Source organism: Phasianus colchicus, chromosome 2, assembly GCF_987193195.1.
Source record: "Phasianus colchicus chromosome 2, bPhaCol1.hap1.1, whole genome shotgun sequence".
NCBI lineage: Eukaryota > Metazoa > Chordata > Aves > Galliformes > Phasianidae > Phasianus > Phasianus colchicus.
In genome coordinates, this window is record NC_143437.1 from 13,390,528 (window position 1) to 13,409,537 (window position 19,010).

The following is a 19,010-nucleotide window of genomic DNA, read 5'->3' on the forward strand; positions in this document are numbered from 1 at the left end:
TCTAGCATTAACATGCTATAGAAATGATGGACCAATAAAGCAGTCCACAGGAAGCCCCTTAAGTTAGTGTGCCAAGAGTTAAGAAAGTACTGCAGAACATTTGCTGCAGCTCTACTCACTTCTTGTTAGTTTTCAAATCAGGGAAGATGACTTAAGGATAACTTTATTTTATTCTCTTCTACCAACACATTACACTGATCATGCCCACTTGTTTTATGTGCATGTACTGCATCTGTTAGAAAAGCAAACTCCCAAGGCTAGAGTATTGATTTGAGTATGATCCCACTGAGATTATTTGATGTGCAATTTTTTGCTGTTGTTTTGTTTGGTTTTTAAACACAAATGTTTAAAATGACTAGGATTTTCCATATAACAGATCAAATTTCCAAATAGTCAAACTAAAGACTATATAATGCTATTTTTCATTTGCCTTCTTACTACACAGACTCACAGAAAAAAAACTAAGAAGAAAATTTATCATCAATTAAAGTTAAATACAAATAGCAAAGGAGGAAATTGAATATTTCATAAGAGATTCTTAAACAAGAAATAACTATTTCTCAGTCAAACTCCAAAGGCAGGATTTTCCATTAAAAGTGTCTAAATAGTTTTTCAAGACAATACTGAGAAAATAATAATTTTCAAAATAGCAGAATACTTGTAAAGCAGTTAGACATGTCTTCCTTAGAAAAGTATTTCCTTACTGCTTTGACATTTAAGGATATTTACCAGTTGAAGAATCAAGATAATAAAAACTGCATTAAGCACAGTAAACACAAACCTGCTTGATATAAAAAAGTACTAAGTACAATGTTCAGATTTATTTTAAGATGTCAAATATATTTTAATATACCCAAGACAAACGACTGTCACATTCATAGAGATCAGCACATAATGCTGGCTCTTACTGCAAGCACAGAGCAGACCATGTGCTGTACCGCAGGCCACCTGGGCCAACGTGAACACTCTTGAGACAACTGGCAGTTAACTGCAGCATGAAATTCATGAGCCTTTGACCCTTATAAAGCTCTCAAGATGAAATATTTAAGCAGAATTGTTTATGGTATTTAACTACACACCACCGTCCATAAATGCTTGGGGACTTTTTTTCCCCCAACAGGGCCTAGCACTGACTCATTTGAGTTGTCCTGCAGAACTAAGAAAACATACAAAAAAGCCACTGACATTAGAATCTGCTCCATTATCCTCATGGAAAATAAAGTGTTTCAAGGATAAATCACAAAATTCTGAAAATGCTGAACTTCCAAAAATTCTTGTCTGCTTCAAACAATCACTTAAGGATCTCTTCCCAAATATTCTGTACAACTGTTAATGTGACATTTTGATCACAAGATGACGTTCACAAATATACAGATAATTATAGCTATACATATACATTCATCTTACCACTATAAAATAAACCAGAAAAATTATAGAACAGCTTCGTACATACCAGTGCACCATTTTCACATGTCCAAGCGCTTGGATTAAATTCAAGTTTACTGATACAAACAACAAATTTGTCTGGAAACATACGTAGCTCTATGCAGAAGACGAAAATTATACACATATTAAAAAAACACATACTGAAAACATACATGCATTTCATTTTTGTTTTAAAATTGTTTAAAAAAATTTAATCAGCATGTCAGAGTAAGTTTAGCTCCCAAGAAGACAGTCACAGCTGCAAATTAGCCCACATATACCTCTGGCCAAATATACCAGACAGAACCTACAGAAAACACACTTAACCATTTATTCTGTGCAATTCTGGTGATTAGTCTTTTCATAACAAAAGCTGTTAATCATGTCTGTAACACAGTACATCATAGCACAACATATTCCAACAGGACTTGATATAATAATTCAGCCTATGGACAAGTGTTTCCAACTCTGACTGCAGTAACTTAAAGTAAATAAATAAATTAGTAAACTTGAATCATATATTTTACTCAAGTTTACATAGTTTGTTGCGAACACAACTAAATCTCTGTTTACAGAAGACTGAAAATTGAAGGATTTCTACATAATAAGTAGGGTACTGGCTGAATGTAAACAATTTGTCAGCACGGATCCTCCATATGGGCAAATTGCTCTCTGGAAGGTCATGCTTCTTTACCACCACCAGTAGTACCTGACAAAGCCCTCCAAGGGCTCACCAGCAGTGATTTTGCTCAAGTCATCACTATGAAAGATAGGGATGTTAAAACAAATTACCTTATACTTGTCACTGTTTGAAAAATTACAGAGAGAATTCAGATAATTCATCTTTATTGGCACAACAGCTAGTTAAACTATTATAACTGGATAACAAATATGATGAGCCTTTCAGAAATATCAACTGTTAGCACCAAAGAAATATTCGTGCTGTGGCTGTGCCTTATTACCAGACTATTGTTTCTCAGGTTGTATTCTCAAGAGCTGAAGGCCACCCCCAAAGGTCTTCTAGAATGGCTTTCAAACTGTGAGCAGTCTACAAGTTACTTCCAAAGGGCTGTGAAGAAAAGCTGGGCAACTTTCACAAAGGCTAAATTTATTACGTGGGGTTCCAAGAATCATCTCTTAGATAAGTTTAGTTTAGATACTGAGAAACCAATCACAGTATGCAGGATTCTTTTTCTGTTAGGCTCCTTGTCTGTTTGCTGAATACTAGGTATATTCTTACAGAAAAGAAACATCAGGACTTAATATTTTTTGAGGATATATATGTTCTGCTTTTTATTAGTAGTGAAACTCGGCAAAATGAAGCTCCTGTCTTGCTACGAACTTCATGTAGAAGAAAAATTTTGACTGCAGAATCAAAGCCTTGCTTTTTGGCAGCGTTGGTACAGCAAGTTTATTCTGGTTAGTAATTTTTATTGTTATACATCACAACAATCTCACTTTCTGGCTAACAAAATGAAAGTAGGTATTCACTGACCTTGAAAAAGGTCTGGATTTAATACAGAGAAAACAATGCTGAGATACTACTGCAGATACAGTTCTTCCAGGAGGCAGACAGAAGTTCAACAAAACATTTAAAATCAAATTCCAGTCTCTTCCACCAATATTGAATTAGAATAAAAAAGGGTTGGTATTTGAAGAAAAATTTAAACACTCATGAATAAAATGAATTTCAATTTGGAAAAAAAACAACAAAGAAATATCTTTAAAATTTCCATTCAAATAGTCAATATTTTTAGGGGCTGGACTTATTTTACATGAAAAGAAAAATATGAAAAGCTAAGCACAATGGGCAGTGATCATTACAGTTTTTCTTTATTGCTGTTGGCGGGACAGGATTGATATCACTTCCTTACTGAGCATCTTGGCTTGAGAAAACACGAAAAAAGGATCTAGTCCAATGATATCACCTATGTAAAGATTTTATAGCACTGAGTTGAATTAAAGCTTTTTCTTGCATACACTTGTACTATACAGTTGATGTCACAAGACACTCAAGCAATAATGAAGTGATTCATACTGCAACCTCTAGTTGATTCACCCTGTAGAGACTCAGTAAAATGCTGAGTCTCATCATTCATACAGAATTTGGTGTGACTTAGCTTATAAACCTGAGGCAAGATCTACAAAAATTTAAAATTAAGTTTAAAAAGAATAATAATCACATCTTAAGAAATATTTCTCTTTTTATTAGACAACATATTCTAGAGTAAACAAATTCTAGCTTTAAAACAAATCTTAAGTAGATCAAAAGCTAACAACTATCAGTTCCCTTTTATTTTTACTCACAGAAATGCATAATTCTAAGTAATGCTATTTGAAACTGATTCCTTACCACGATAATGTTTCCCTAGAGCACAACGGAGATTAACCCATCTCTTCATAAAGTAGGCAGTAATGTGAAAATTGTTGGCTGCAACATAAAACAAAAAGATAATAAGTGTAAATGTATCTTGAGCATTGTGGCCTCAAAGTACAGTACATCTACAAAGATAGGATTGGCTGAGAGAAAATAGAACTGGAGAGGAAAAAAAAAAAAAAAGAAAATTCATATTGAAGCCTTCAAAAAGTAACGTTTGGAATGAAAAAATCCAAGCATTTTACTAACTTTCAAGTTCTGGTTACAACCATAGAAATAAATTTAAGTCAATTAATCACAGATGTCACCCACTTTGCATCTAGAGAAAGACGACATACTCAAAAGCTGATAGAAAAAGGTTGTCTAATAAAAAAAAAGAAAACCACACACAAAAGGCCTAATTATTTAGTTACATTGAATTAAGTAAGAAATGCGTACACAGAGACTCCTCAATATCTACAAGTAAACAGAGTTAGCCTGGCTGCCACAGCAGATACCTGTAGCATATACACATCCTCAGTTTCTGATTCTGAGAATAAAAATCCTTGTGCATCAGAAGCATGAGAAAACGCCAGAAAGGATTGTATTGCAGCAAAGAGATAATTAGACAACAGCTAAGAAAATCAGATTTTACTTTTGTTCTACTTTAATTCACAAATGACACTGAGCAGATGAGTTATGACTTAATTTATAAGGGTATTTAGCAACTTAACTCCCCTCGAAATTGAAAGTTAGAATTTGTGATTCCTTCCTCTGTAGTCATTCTATACACCTCAGTAAAATGAATTTGCAAGACAGCTAATGAATTTCCTCTAGCTCTGATGAGTTTTGAGATGCTTATATTGTTGGTGTGTTTCTAAGACAGTCAGCTACCCTTGGTGCAATTATCATAGAAGAGTTCAAAAGTCAAGTGCTATTGCTGTTCTTCTCTCCAACTGTTTAAAAGGAAGTCAGGAAAGCCCATATGCTCCCATTTTAATCTCTTCTTCTGAGCAAGTGCCAAGGCATGCCTTATTCCTAAGCATAACCAGGAAAAATGCATGTCCTTTCCTATAGACTTTACAACTCTCCTGCTTGTGCTCCATACCTCCTGAGCTCTCCATGAAGCACTGCTCCACAACATGTCCTGTTAAGAACTACAGTTATTCATCACAATCAAAACCCTTGAAATTTATCAGCCATCTTTTTTCCTTCCCCTCGGGAAGATACCTAAATTCTGACTTCCCTTTAAAGATCAAGTCAAGATGTGACAAGTTAAACCATCCCTTGAAAATGATGAGTGCTACAGAAAGATTTGGATGTAATCCATCATCTTTATTAACTGTATATTTATGAACTCAATTAAAGAAAATTACTTTTAGCTATTTCCAGTTTGGCATCCACAGCTCTTTAACACTGTTGGTAAGGCTAGCCAAAGCAAGGAATCTGCCTTTCATATTAGTAAGCTATTAGCATGACGATAGCATTTCCACTGTGATCTCTGTAATGCCAAAAAAGTTGCATGCATAAAAGTGCAACTTCACAATGAATTTCCTAAAAGTCAGTAAGAATCTTATCACTTCTGTGTGTCAGGGATACTCCTAAGGTATTTTTCTTGGCAAGGAACAGAAATGAAAATGTGTGAATCTTCTGTTTTTACACAGAAAAGCACGGTACACCATTCCTGACATTTTTTTAAGAATCAGGTGACGAGCACATCTGATTATTTCTCATGCTGTTCTGGTATTCTCTGAGAAGTATTTAATCATATTTAATTGACAAATGGTGTGAACAAAATATCAAATTCCTCTCCAAGGCCCTTGATTCTTCAGTTACTGTTCTCTGGAGAACACATACCTCCAACCCAGTAAAACATATAAATAAGAGATGCCAGACAGCTCTACACGATTTTTGCAGTGTCACCTCAAGCCTGATTGCTTGAGCATTGTAGAGCCTTGATAAGGAATTGGCAACTGAGGTAAGAATCTCTGCCCAAAGGGACTAGTACTAGAAAAGAATTTTAGTTACTAGGACTTCCCATGACCATTTATATTTGACTTCATTGAAAAAGCCAGTAAAGATGATTTGCTGTACTTACTGATGCACTGCATTCAAAATACCTATATTTTGAAACTACCATACAGCTATGTTTAACAAGTATTTTAAAATCCTCTCATACGTGACATCTAATCTTGCCCATAAAGTCAACTACAGTTCACAAACTTTCCAGTATTAAAACAGTCTGGATTACTGCAGAGCTATAAAAAGTGCAATAACCTCTTTCTGCTTCCTTCAAGAGAAATATATTATCCCATTAGCCATTTTTGCTTCACGAAATATGAAGCTAAAAACTAAGAGCCAAAAGGACATCTTGTCTGACAATCTCATGCAGCTTGCAAGTTTTTAAACTTTCTACACGCTTACTCAGCATGAGTGTGCATCTGCTCTCAAATTCAGACTTGTCCACTATCAGTACTGTTTATATACCAGCATATGCTAACATGGCTTCAGGGTAAGCTGTAAAGTATGCTCCAGGAAAGAAGGCCAGTATATACACAGAGAGAACCAAAGCTGCTCATCATTTTATCTGGAAGGAAGGAAAAATAATCCAGCATTAACTTTTTAAGCATTCCTTTCAAGCTTTACCCTAAGCTACAAAGACTGTTTTGCAGCCAGTAACAGAGAAATTTCACACATCTTGGGATCAGCAAACCTACTCGGACCAATCTTTGATTTCCTCTTCACCATAAAATGTAGACATAGCTCCGTCTGTAGAATACCAACAGAGGAAGGAAAGAAAAAAAGTAGTTTGGAGGTTTGTTTTTCTTCTAAATCCAAAAGATCAGATCCCAGCAGCAAGAAACAACCAACCAAAAAATAAAAAATAACAATAAAAAAAAAAGGAACCCCAAACGTGACTGAATAGAAGTAATTCTAGAAAAGCCACAGTTCACTTTCAGCTGTAACATGCCCCAGTGAGTGCTGCCTTTTAAGGGAATGGTAATTTGCCCTGCTTGTTATATTTCATGGTCCCAAGACACTGAGAGGAAGTATCAGACACTGACTCTGTACTGTAAAACTATCCAGCAACACTTGCTTTCCTTTCCAAAGGAGCTGCAGCCAAGCTGCCTTGAGCTTCCAGGAGGCTGCCAAGAGGCGGCTGTGGTGCAGTGTGGAGCAGTGGGAAGCCCTCTCCCACGGCTATTAGCGACCATTCAGCTGGGAGCCTGGGAAAATGCCTCCGAGCTGCTGAGTTATCTGGAGCAGCCTGGCAGGTGTTCGCTTCCCAGCAAAATCTGGCACCTGCACGGCTCTGTAACAAAACTCACTCAAGTCTTCTCCAAAGCCACAGCACAAGTTCAAGGAGGCTGACTTGCCCCCTGAACACTTCCATATTTGACACGTTGCACAACACTTCTATACCGTCTTTAAACACAAGCAAATGAAAAAAAAAAAAAAACCAAAATCCAAACCCACATCTCTTTTTACCTCCTAGCTGAGGCATTTCACATTTCTGGCAGGTCATCTTGGACCAGCATGTAAAGCAAAATCTCAAAGCCTTGTAACATATGTCAGAAAAGAGGATGAATTTCCTTGGTTGCAATGTGAAAATAAATACACAGGTGCATCAGACTTACTGAACTACTGTATTTTACATTAAATAAAATTACGTTTTGCTCATGCTAATTATTCCAGATTAAGCTACACTAGTAATAGTGTTTACAGTACATAAAGTTTTTCATCTTCAAAGTGCTCTACAGACATATTATTACAGTCCTTTATAGCGGTCATACTTCTCCACTTAAAATTATTCATCACCCAATCCAAATTCCTGATCGTTTGTAAACTTCAAAAGGAAAAAAAAAAAAAGAAAAAGTATTTTGTTCTAAACTTACTGGTGATTGTGCAGATTTCCTCCCCCATAACAAATGCACATATTCACATTATCTGTTCGAGGTCATGAGCTCTAATTTAGACAAGATTTAAAAGCAAATGGGAAGTGTTGCATGTAAGTTTGAGTCTGAGTATAGGATAAACTAAAGGCAGCAGAATGGGAGGGAAAGAACAACACAAGAAGCTACTCAGGTTTCCTGAGCTTTTGCAGGGTTCCAAGTGGGTATGGAATTTCCATATCACCACCCTCAGATCCTCCCCCAAAAAACCCTATCAACTTCATAGGTAGTGAGAAGAAATGTAACAGATCTTCACCTAGTGCAGATTTTCATACTCCAAACAGTGGGTTCAGACCAACTTACACAGCTGAGGATCTCATGCAGCCTTTCTATACATTATTCCCTCAATTCAAAGAAGTTTTAAATTATTTTCTTCAATTTTCATTATTGAAAGTGATAAGTACCTGCAAGTAATTATGTAATGAAAAACATCAATACCACCTTAATTTTTTATTTTTGTTTCTTAATAGTTAAGAAAAAAGCATTTTGGCCACCAGATTTATATACAGTAAGTGTGGCACAAGAGAAAAGCCTGGGTGCTGTATTGACTATATTTATATGTACTTGTTTGTTTGTGTGCATGCATGCACATGTCAGAAGAGTCAGACACAAGCTAAAGGCATTTAACACAGCACTGCAGGTTCTATTTTCCATGCCGAAAACCAAAAGACTCTCTGTTCTTTACAGTTCTACCAACAGCTTCCTCACATTACAAATATGCAAAGTTTGTTCTTGAAAACTCTTATATCTGCAAATAAATTCAGCAATGTACTTCTGTATTGTCCAGGGTACCTTAGAGCCAGTTTAAACCAAGTAGAGACAAAAATTGATTATTGTTTTTTCCCCTTACTCTTCCCTTTCATAATTTTATCAGTAATAGCACTACTCTTCTATTTGCCAAGTCTTTTCAGCACAGGCCACCTGATAATGCAGTTAAGAGATCTGGCTCGTAGAGGACATGGGACAAAGACTTGGCTCCTATCAGAGAACAGGATCCCTGGTTGGGGTAAAGAAATTAAGCAAGCTTCAAACAAACTGGATTAAGACAGGACAAGATATGCTTACCAGAATCCTTTATGCTGTCACAGTATAGAGAGTTGAGCATAGCAAATCATCTAAAACTTTCAGCATATGAGCCATTAGCAGCAAAACCGGATCGAGCCATATGATGAAATCTAAAAGCAAGAGCAGAGCAGGGCTGCAGGGCTCTCTGCTAACCAGGAGGTGTAGGATTTATTCTCCCATCAGAGCTATAATGAGCAAACTGGATGTACTATAAGGCATTTATTGGCCTGACTGTCATAGGCATTCTGGAGAAAAGAACTGAAGAAAAGCATGTATCAGATCATGCAGACTCAAGGTGAGAAATGCATCTGATGATGATCCTCAGCAGCTCTGAAGGAAAAGACCACCCTCCCATCACTATACCCAGAGATGAAGAGGCACACCGATCCAGCTTTCTCACAACTCGTTCATAACGTAGAAGAAATAATAGCTGGCATCAGCTGCTAGTGTATCCAAGCAGATAAAGTCATATATTTGAAGATCAGTGCACCATTCCCACAGACTGTTGTTTTCTAATTAATAGGAGACAAGATTTGATTTTAACATTTGGTTGATCTTTATGACCGTATCATTTACTGTGACAGGCTTCAACACACAAACTGAAAGCTACTTATGAATCCTTGTTGTTTCTAATGCATAAACTGTAGTCCTGACCAAGCCACATGCGAAGAGCACTTTAACCACTGGAACAGGCCTGACAACTTAGGAGGAGGAAGGTATCTGTCAATACCTGCCAAAAGGCATTGACAACTGAAAAATAAACCCTGCAGTAAATACTGTGACACAGCACAAAGCAGCAGCAGAAGAAAATCTCAAGTCTCTTCAAAGTAGCTGTATCATCATGCACCAACAGCTCAGGGAAAAACTGCCTGATGTCACATGCGCACACACGTTGTACATTCAGAATCATGCTGAGCATCTGCCCAAATTCAGCCAGACACAGTTGCATTCAAATCACACAATGTCATGTACTTACATCACTGAATTCCTAGCAGTGATTAAAGTAAGGCTGTAGAAGGCGGAATTTAGCTAAAATGAAACAGGCACTGTGATGGTGACAAATACAACTTTCAGGGTTTGAGGGAATGCATAGAGTGGTCTTTAAAGCACAAACTAGTTTTAAAAATAGATGTCTTTTCAGCCAGTTTCATTCCTTGAAGACATCTGTGCACTATACAAAAATTTTTGATGCCATTAAATTCTTAGAAGAGAGGATTTCATATTTGAAATGGCAGGAATCTCTGCAAACAAAGTCAAGTCTAGAATAAAAACTCAACCAGAATGTGAAAATGAACTTTTCAGAATTTAGCTAATATGACTGTTTCCTCTTAATATCTTATTATCACAACATCATTGTAGGTGCCAATACTACAGTGCTAAAAGATTCCCAAAGGCAATCAAATCATTGACAGATTTGCAGGCTCTATTTTTTTTTCCCCTTCTGGTAATAGGAAGTAAATTCTGTAAAATCATATTCCCCAAGAGGAAACGGTTTTAACCCCATAGCTGAAAAGACTTTCATCTTCTGCTAATAACAAGGTCTTTAGGCAAGGGTCACTAAAAACATCAGGAACAAGTTTTGTAGCCATGTGATACAATATACATTTATCCACATGTTCAAAATCCATGGGTTTGGTGAAAAAGTCCAGATAGTCTGCCTCTGGAGACAGGTGTAGGCACGAGTGGGAAAGGAAAGCCAGTAACAGATATCTTCTGCAGAACTTTAAAAAGACAACATAAAATGTGAAAATGTACATTCTCCAAAGGTGAATTTGATATATAGCAGCAGTGAATATGGAACCAAGAGGCAGATGTTGATGTCCGTGATCCCTCTTTTCTTCTACCCTATCATCCAGGAGACACTTCAAAAGCAAGCAAGTTCCAGGAGATGCCTGTGGACTGGAACCAGTATACATTTCACAATTTTGTCACTGGGGGTTCACGGGTACTTTCACACAACAGTCTCTTCTTAGGCTTCCAAAAACTCAGAACAGGAAGAAATTTTGGAGCACAGCAAATAGGAGGAAGGCCTCGACAATGAAGTCTTCTGTATTTTCTCTTTTAAAATGCCAGCTAGCAAATAGGTCATAATTAAGTCAGCTGCTGAAATGCTCTACCTCAAAACAAGTGTCCACCTTTTTCCTCTCATAAGCTGTGATATATAGGTCCCATGAACAACCAAAGATCGTGATCATCTGACCAGTGCCACTTGGCTCAAGCAGTGAATCAGGTGCGGGTTGAGGTGCAAAGAGCTGGCACCTAATCTCAGAAGGGTATGCAGCAAGCTGCTCCATTAAGCTTATTCAAGAGTACAGTATTATAAGGGACCATTTGAATTACACAGCTGAATATCTTGTGGGCTCTGGCATCAGTGTACTAGATACTAAGTGAAAAAAAGCTAAATAACACATCCACTCCTCAATATTCAATAGCAAAATCAAAAAGGATGGAATCTGTGAGCTTATCAAGTGCCATGGAAATACAAGAGAAAAGAACAGACAAGCATCACCTATATCCCATGACACAAATGTACACACACTAAAGAAATCTAAATATCTTTAAACAAGCAAACAAATGATGGACTGCAGAGAGGACTTCTATTTTTTTCTCTTAAGCAAGCTTTGCCATCTACATCATTTTGTTTTCTCACATGTTTATACTGATCACCTAAAGGTAGAATGTTTCTGCCTTGATAACTATACTTTGCTCTGTGTGAGATTATCTTGTCTGAGGTTGATTGAATTCATCAAATCCTGTTACCATGTCTACAATACATATTCAATATTGCATTCAGTCTTTTTTCCCCTCTCAAGTAAAAGTCTTCTTTATTTGCTGCACTACTAAATTTCAGTTTAGTTCCATATATTTTTAATAAATTAAGATCCAGTCTCTGCAAAGTTCAGCAGATATAGTTTTGATTATGGGCTATCGGTCATGTCATTTTCAGACAGTGGAAATACTCAGCGTGTAATAAACAATATAGCTAGCACCTTGACAGAATCAGATAATTGCTTTCTCTGACTTACTTACATAAGGAAAGTATGCATGAGTTTGTTTTTTTCTTCCCATGAGCTGGCCTTCCATCTCTATCTACAGACATTTCTAAGGCTTTACAGAAAAAACTTCCAAATGTAAATAAGCCACAAAAATGTTTGTAATTTTCTCTCTTCTTTATATGATAATGAAATTTAAGTTTCTGGTTTTGTTAGATTGCTGGTTATAGTTTGGAGACATTACTAACATTTGTAGAGAACGAAAGGGTTAAAGATGTGTAAAACAGATTTTCTCACAGTTTAGAGGGAACAAAACAACACATTTAGGAAACCAGGCAGCTAAAAGGTCAAAACATTACACTTCCAGGTCAAACTTCTGGTTGCAATTAAGTAAATTCTTCCAAATATTTCTAAGGAAATCATATTTCTTTTAGACTTTATTTCAGATCCTTTTTCTATCTTGCTTACTTTGTAAACAAAATAGTGTTGCTCCCTTTAGAAATATTTACAGTATCTTCTTTTTCTTTCTTTTTCTTTTTTTTTTTTTTTAATTAAAGGAATCCTATATCATGTCAATGTAAAAAAAAAAAAATCCTTATTTTTTCCCACCTCATTTACTATAATGTGAACTAATTGAAAAGACAAAAGAAGATAACAAAGTTAGTTTTTAAAGACTCTTTCTTCTCCCCTTAGAAACAGTTCCCTTTACATCCAATTTCATTATCTGTATTTTCACAGTTGTATTCCTTTTATTTTTATAGTTCTACAAGAAATTCCCAAATCCAAGATACTGATGAAGATCTTGTATATGTTGTAAACATATGCCTACTAAAACAGACCTGCAAAACTCAGTGACTGCTACCATTGCTCAATGATTTTTTATGACCTCAAGAGAATCCATGTCTCACCAGCACAGAGAATTTCAGAAGTTCTGTAGGATTTTTTTGTTTGAGACAACTTAAGCACACGGTCACCACAGCTGCACATGGAAAAGAACCACAACAGGAATGTAAAGATACCCAGCAAGTAGGCCCAGTATGCACACAAACAAACTATAAATGCACTCTTACATATACGATCTAGGGAGAAAAAAAAAAAAAAATCCTAAGGCATATTCATACTACATTAAAATTTAGCCAAACACAAATATATGACCAGACGAGAGTTAGATGCTTCCACACACTTTGCTTCAGGAAAATGCATTTGTTATTGCCAAAATGTCCTCACTAGAAGATGATGACATTTGTACTTGATCTGTGGAATGTTCCAAGCAGCACAGTCTCCTAGCAATCCCACAGATTTATTTGTAAAAATCAGACAGCTAAGGAAAATCAGCTCTCTCATACTGACCATTTCTCCTGCAATATCTTAGATACTCTACTAAAAGGAATTTGAGCATCTTTTGGATGCAGACCGTGGAATCTATGAAATGTTCCCAGCAGAAAACTGGTTTGCCGTGTTCATTATGGATGGAAGCTCAAAAAGTCAAATTTATTCCTTAGAAAAATCCTCTTGGAACAGCAAGCACTTTAAAATCCATTCCCACTGTTCCTCATGTTCAAGCAGGTCTAAAGAAGATAACATGTACATATATAATATCTAAAGAATACTGATATCCTATTCTTGCTTCCAGGTGAAGGTGGAAGCTTTAAAAACTGTACAGTGCACACAAAAAAGTACCTCCAAGATGAACAGATGTGCAAAGAATCTGTTAGTGATGTAAGAAATAGCCAGTGTTTAGGGATCTATTTTCAAAATCCCTCCATACAGATTCCAAACTGGTAGGTGCTAAGTTATACTACAAAAAGTAGCAATATAATGCCCCAGTCAAAATGAGATTCATTTTGATATTCTCAACTGAATATCAATCATGTACAGCAGAAATTAAAAGTCAAGTTAATCTTGCTTAATTTGCAACATCTACAAGCTTGTATTCTGACTTCCAGTTTTAACTGATACAGACAAACAAGTTCTTCCAGATTCACATCATCCAAAGATGTATTTTAAAATGTACCAGATGAAGTGACAACCACCCACCTACTTCTATTACTTATGAACAGAGTTTAAACCACTAGATTTGCAAAGTTAGATGTAATTAGATACAATTAATTATATGCTGCATGTTTTGGATGGGTGAATTGACTATTAGCTTCTAGCCAGTGTCACTGAAAGAGAAGACATAATTCCACTTTGTAAATAAAGGTTAATGACTACTTACTCCTTTCATAGCTATACAGTGAAAACAACAACAAAAAAATTTTTAATTTGCATAAATGTACGTACCTTTGCATAAACCGAGGTATTGACAGCAAGACTACTATGCAATTCTAGTTGGATGCTACAGAAAACCTTTTTAGCTTACTTAAATATAGAAGCTGTCATGCTTGTCCATGCAGCCCCAGACTTTGCTCACATGCATATACTGCAGTAATTTCAATTTTTTTTCTCTTCATAAAATGAATTAAAAAAACATATAGAACCAAAAGATAGAAACAGGATGAAAGTGAGCAAAAAAATAAAAATTAAAAATTAAAAAAAATCAATGAGTTAAATAGATATTAATTAAACATCAGAAGCAAAGCCTGTTTTCTGAACTGAAGACATACAGCAAATTACACAACTTTCCTATTATTTTAAGCAAACGATATATTTCTTTTCAACAGTATCTATATAAAACATTTCATTATAGGGTATCTCTAAAATAAATACAATAGTATTTCATATCCTACCCAGGATTATAAATAACTTCACCTGAGGGATGCACCTTGGGCAGAACTAAAATGAGAAAGCATTCAACAGATCTGGTGCTACACCTGCAAATGTCCCAAGACAAAGATAGCAATTGCTAAATCCTGTGAGTAACATTTTAAAATCAGGAAAAAGACAAATGCAGAACCTTCAATCTAGAAAGCCTAGAATTTCCTCTGACAATCTTTGAAATACACCAACCTCTCCCTGGCATAGTAAAGTTTACGGTGCAGGCCTTTTCCTTATGATGGTAAGAAAGGCCATACTGGATAAGATCAAAGGTTTGTATAGCTTAGTGTCTGGCATTTAATGTGACTAGAAAAGGACAGAATGGAAGATAAAACTTTATGCAATTATTTCTCCCCAGTTCTCTCCTAGCCTTCTCAGCTCAGACCTTCAGTGAGCACAAAGAGATTTCCATGAATTCCATATCCTTCCTGGGTTCTTCTCTCACGTTTTTGCCCAAATCTGTGAACACATGTATCACCCTCATTGGCAAAGAATTCCACAGCTCTGCTAACCAATTAGACTTCCAATAACTTCATTGGATGCCCACTTGTTCTCAGACTGGGGGAAAAAGAATAAAAGGAGATCAGAAATGATTTGTGGAGTTGCTCTTTAAGAAAGACAGATGAAACAATTCTTGTTAAAAACAAACTTAATGCTATTTCACCACAGAGAAATAAGAGTTTAAAGCTAGACAAGTGGGAATACTTTAAATCACTTCTGCTGCCACAGAATTCTAACAGAGAACTTAGCCTATGCATACTTCACACATTTCAATTACTACAGAAATAGTGAACACAGAATATTTTTTGTGTTTATATGAGAAAAAAAAAAAAGTTTCATGAGAAACAGAACAAATGAAATGTATTTTCTTCTGAAATAGAATCTCAGTTGTTGGTTTTTTGTTTGTTTTTTTTAATATTCAATAAGATGTGAACTTTGACACTGGGTCTTTGTAAGGCCAAACTACTCAAAGGACTTGCACTTCTTCCTCTTCCTCATTTCAGTAAGCTTATCTGAAGTCAATTCCTGGCAAACATATCCCCTGAAATTTCTACCTGTCATAAAGTTCAGCCAATTTAAGAAAAGCAATCAAGGGGAAAAGATGGACAGGCAAACAGAAACAGACAGAAAATATGATCACAATTAGCTCAACTGTTCTAAGAAAACAAGCTTCAACATATTTTTAAAAAATACTCTATTCCAGAGAATGCAGATAAAATCAGGCTGTGAACTATCTGTGCCATGTGATTAATTATTTCCACAGTAGGAAACACAGTACAATACAACGATCTGAAATCAGAGCAAAAACGTTCCACCATCAAGCCAAGACAAATAACAAGGATGCTAGGGAAGGAATGAAAAAGATCTGAAAATGATTTGGATACAAACATATTGAACTTTCTCCACATTCAAGAGAGGGAAGGAGGAGGAGGTCTGTTTACAAGATACCTTCTTCCTTTCCTCTTTCCTTCCATTTCTAAGGTGGCCACATTTTCTTTACACGTTCTCCTTTTTCTTTCCTCTACATCCATGTGAACTTTGGCTTCTTCCTTAATTTTCCGCAGTCCTCTCTTTGTCAAGCTCCTGTATACAGCATCTCTATATGATCCTCTTTATAGCCTCTATTCACTTAATTTTTATTACTCTTCATCAGAAACAGTCACTTTCGGAGAAGGTGAAAAGCCAAGCTTTGCTTTTAGCCTATTTAAGCCTACAGCCTTTCTGTATCTGGATGAATACTGTGACACTAAGACTAAAGATGCTCAATATCATCAATAAAAACAGCTATATGTTACTGAGCAGCACAAGTGGTGCAAACTGAAAACATATTTGTATATATTTTATATATATATACACACAAAGAATAGTTCTAACTTTAAAGCTAATACAACATGAAACTGCTAAGTACAGTTTGGTTTTTTTGAATGAGTTAAATTTGCTAATACATGTTTATTGTTATTATTACAATTATTATTGTTGGTTGGCTTAAATTCACTGAACTTGAAGTAATGCAAGCAAACCATATATTGTTAATGCCCTTCCTACATGATTTTGGCCATGCAGATTGGATACAGGCAAAATCAAATCTTTTAAAATCTACCTCATTTTACATTTCTGTAAAAAAGATAAAACAAAGCAAAATTAAACACTTTCAGACATTAATTAAACTCAGGAAATGGAAAGTTTATACCAAAGCCTATGTCCAAAGAATAAATTAAAGCTTACTTTGGCATATTGTTCTTACTGGCCATTTGGGAGGGGCGGGGAAATTGTTCAGACAGAAGGAAGAATAGGAAGAACTTGCTTGTCTTGGCTACTTTCTCTCATTTTTCCATTCTTTCTTTCTTTTTTCTCCTATGTGTAACACCCACAGATTTCCTAATGAGATGGTATGCGACCCACCACATACTGCTGTGTGGGTGTAACTTGAAAAAGAAACATAGATTTACAAGTTACACAAATGGACGTTTACATTTTGTGCCACTAAATTGAAAGGCGGCAATAACTAATACTAACACTAAACATAATAGTATGTCAATATTTAAAAGACAGCTGAAGAAATTCCCTTCAAAATAGTAATGGTAGCCAGTCTGCTCTATAGATCTAGAAAGCAGAACTGGATCTGCTAACCAAAGTAAAGTAACTTGGTTTCTATTTCTGATGAAAATTCCCATACAGCCACTTAGATATTAAAGGTCATCTAAAAGCTTACTAACCGGAACTAATAATTCTGATTCCAATAATTTTTGAATACAAACTAACAGAAATTAACCCCAAAAGATGCAAGTCCAAACAAGAGTGGAGTGCTGAGCAAACAACCAATTAATAAACATCTTCTTCACAAACACACTCTGACCTGCAATACTGGTGATTTTACTGCAGCAAAACTCCAGACACAGACTTGCATAACTTTGAGAAAAAGAAACCACATCCAGTTTGAAGAACTCAAAAACTTCTAATAGCCTCCAAATGCAACAGTAACTGCAAGCTTAAATATTTTACCAGCAGTAGCTAAAGAATACCAACGTAGTTAGCCACAGACGAAGCTTGCACATTTCTCTGTATACTTCAAAATACTGTCAGGCTAGCACTGGCCAGCTATCCAGCTATCTTGCGCTTCATCTGTTTGAGAATATTACAGATCCTTGTTCTTCAACAACACTCCACCAGAACTGTGACCAAAGAAAGGAAGGTGAAACACATGAGAAAGAGTTCTAGCCTTGTGGCTCACCTAGAAGGGTCAGTCTCTCAGAGGTAGGTCCCAGCTGCTCCGGTGAACACCCACCTACTATATCTGCTATTTCCTTCTCAGGTAAGAATAGACTTGAATGTAACTTGAATAAACTTGATTCTTGAACAAAGCACTCCTTTCTTACAAATTACAGCCCTGAGCAAAGTGGGCTGAGGGAAGAAGAGAGATTTGGAAATTAAGTTCAACATGAATGTTCCTTATTGCATACTTTTTTTTTTTTTTAGTGTTAATTATTGATGTCAAGATTAAATGCAGAAAAGTCATGAAACGGAAATTCTGTCTCATCCAAACTAAATACTCTTTCATCTAAAACTATCAAAGATATTACTGATGACCTGAAGTCCTTCATTTTCACAAAACAAGGGGAAGAGTCAAGCAGATCAGTTCACAGCTGTTGAACAGCATACCAGTATTCTGACTGAAAAGTCTGCAATACGAAAGAACATACAGGACATTAAAATCTCAAGAACTCCCTCGAACTACTGTATCTGTCTGCATATGCAAAAACAATCAACTTGTCTGATAGTTTTACCTTACAAAATCATTGGTTTTGAAAACATACTTTGACTGAGGCAAGAAATTTAAGAAAATAATCAGTGAAAAATATCACTCAGTAAATGAAAATACAGAAAAATCTCAACAAATCTCAGAATTTCCCATCTCACCCTTTGCAGTGGTCCTCTGCTTTCAGCGTAAGAAAATTCTAATTGTTCAATCAGAAGTAGAAAAGCATAGTAACAAGTTTATAACATCCTCCAGGCTGGTAATAAACTAAAACTATTAATTTCCTCAGAACAATTTTAAAATAGCTTTATTTTCAAATGTAGGACAAACAAATAAGCCTATTAACTTCTTAAAACCCACCTAACTAGAACAGGTAATGAAATAACATTAAAGAAAAACTGGCAAGCCATTAGGTCCTAACATTTGAAGAAAAGCTACAGTAATCATTATTTTTTATTTTAAAGAAAAGTATACTGGAATTGCATCTAGTGATTTCACTACCCTCACACACATAAAAATCCAACACAGTTGTTCCAGTTGGGTAAATGCTCTAGCAACTATTCTTTTCTGCACAGTAATTATCCCATCAAAGCCCTCCAAGGTCACTGACTTCATTACCTTTCATTAGCATTACAAATCTGTAGTAACACAGGTGAAACAACAGATGCCACTTATCACAACACAGCAGTTTTTAAAGAATGAAT

General features: G+C 35.8%; 1 protein-coding gene across 15 annotated transcripts in view; it reads right to left on the minus strand.

Annotated features, from left to right (window-relative positions):
• The window catches only part of SLX4IP (SLX4 interacting protein), a 113,322-nt gene that overhangs the window by 53,433 nt on the left and 40,879 nt on the right, over nucleotides 1-19,010 (minus strand). For all 15 annotated transcript variants that reach the window (XR_016463961.1, XR_016463962.1, XR_016463959.1 and 12 more), the window contains 2 exons: nucleotides 3,779-3,856; nucleotides 1,454-1,542 (listed from right to left, as the gene is read on the minus strand). Coding sequence is in view for 1 of the 15 variants with exons in the window: in XM_090134850.1 (XP_089990976.1) it covers nucleotides 1,454-1,542; nucleotides 3,779-3,856 (167 nt within the window). In the remaining 14 variants the exon portion in view is untranslated. The remainder of the gene's footprint in view (nucleotides 1-1,453; nucleotides 1,543-3,778; nucleotides 3,857-19,010) is intronic.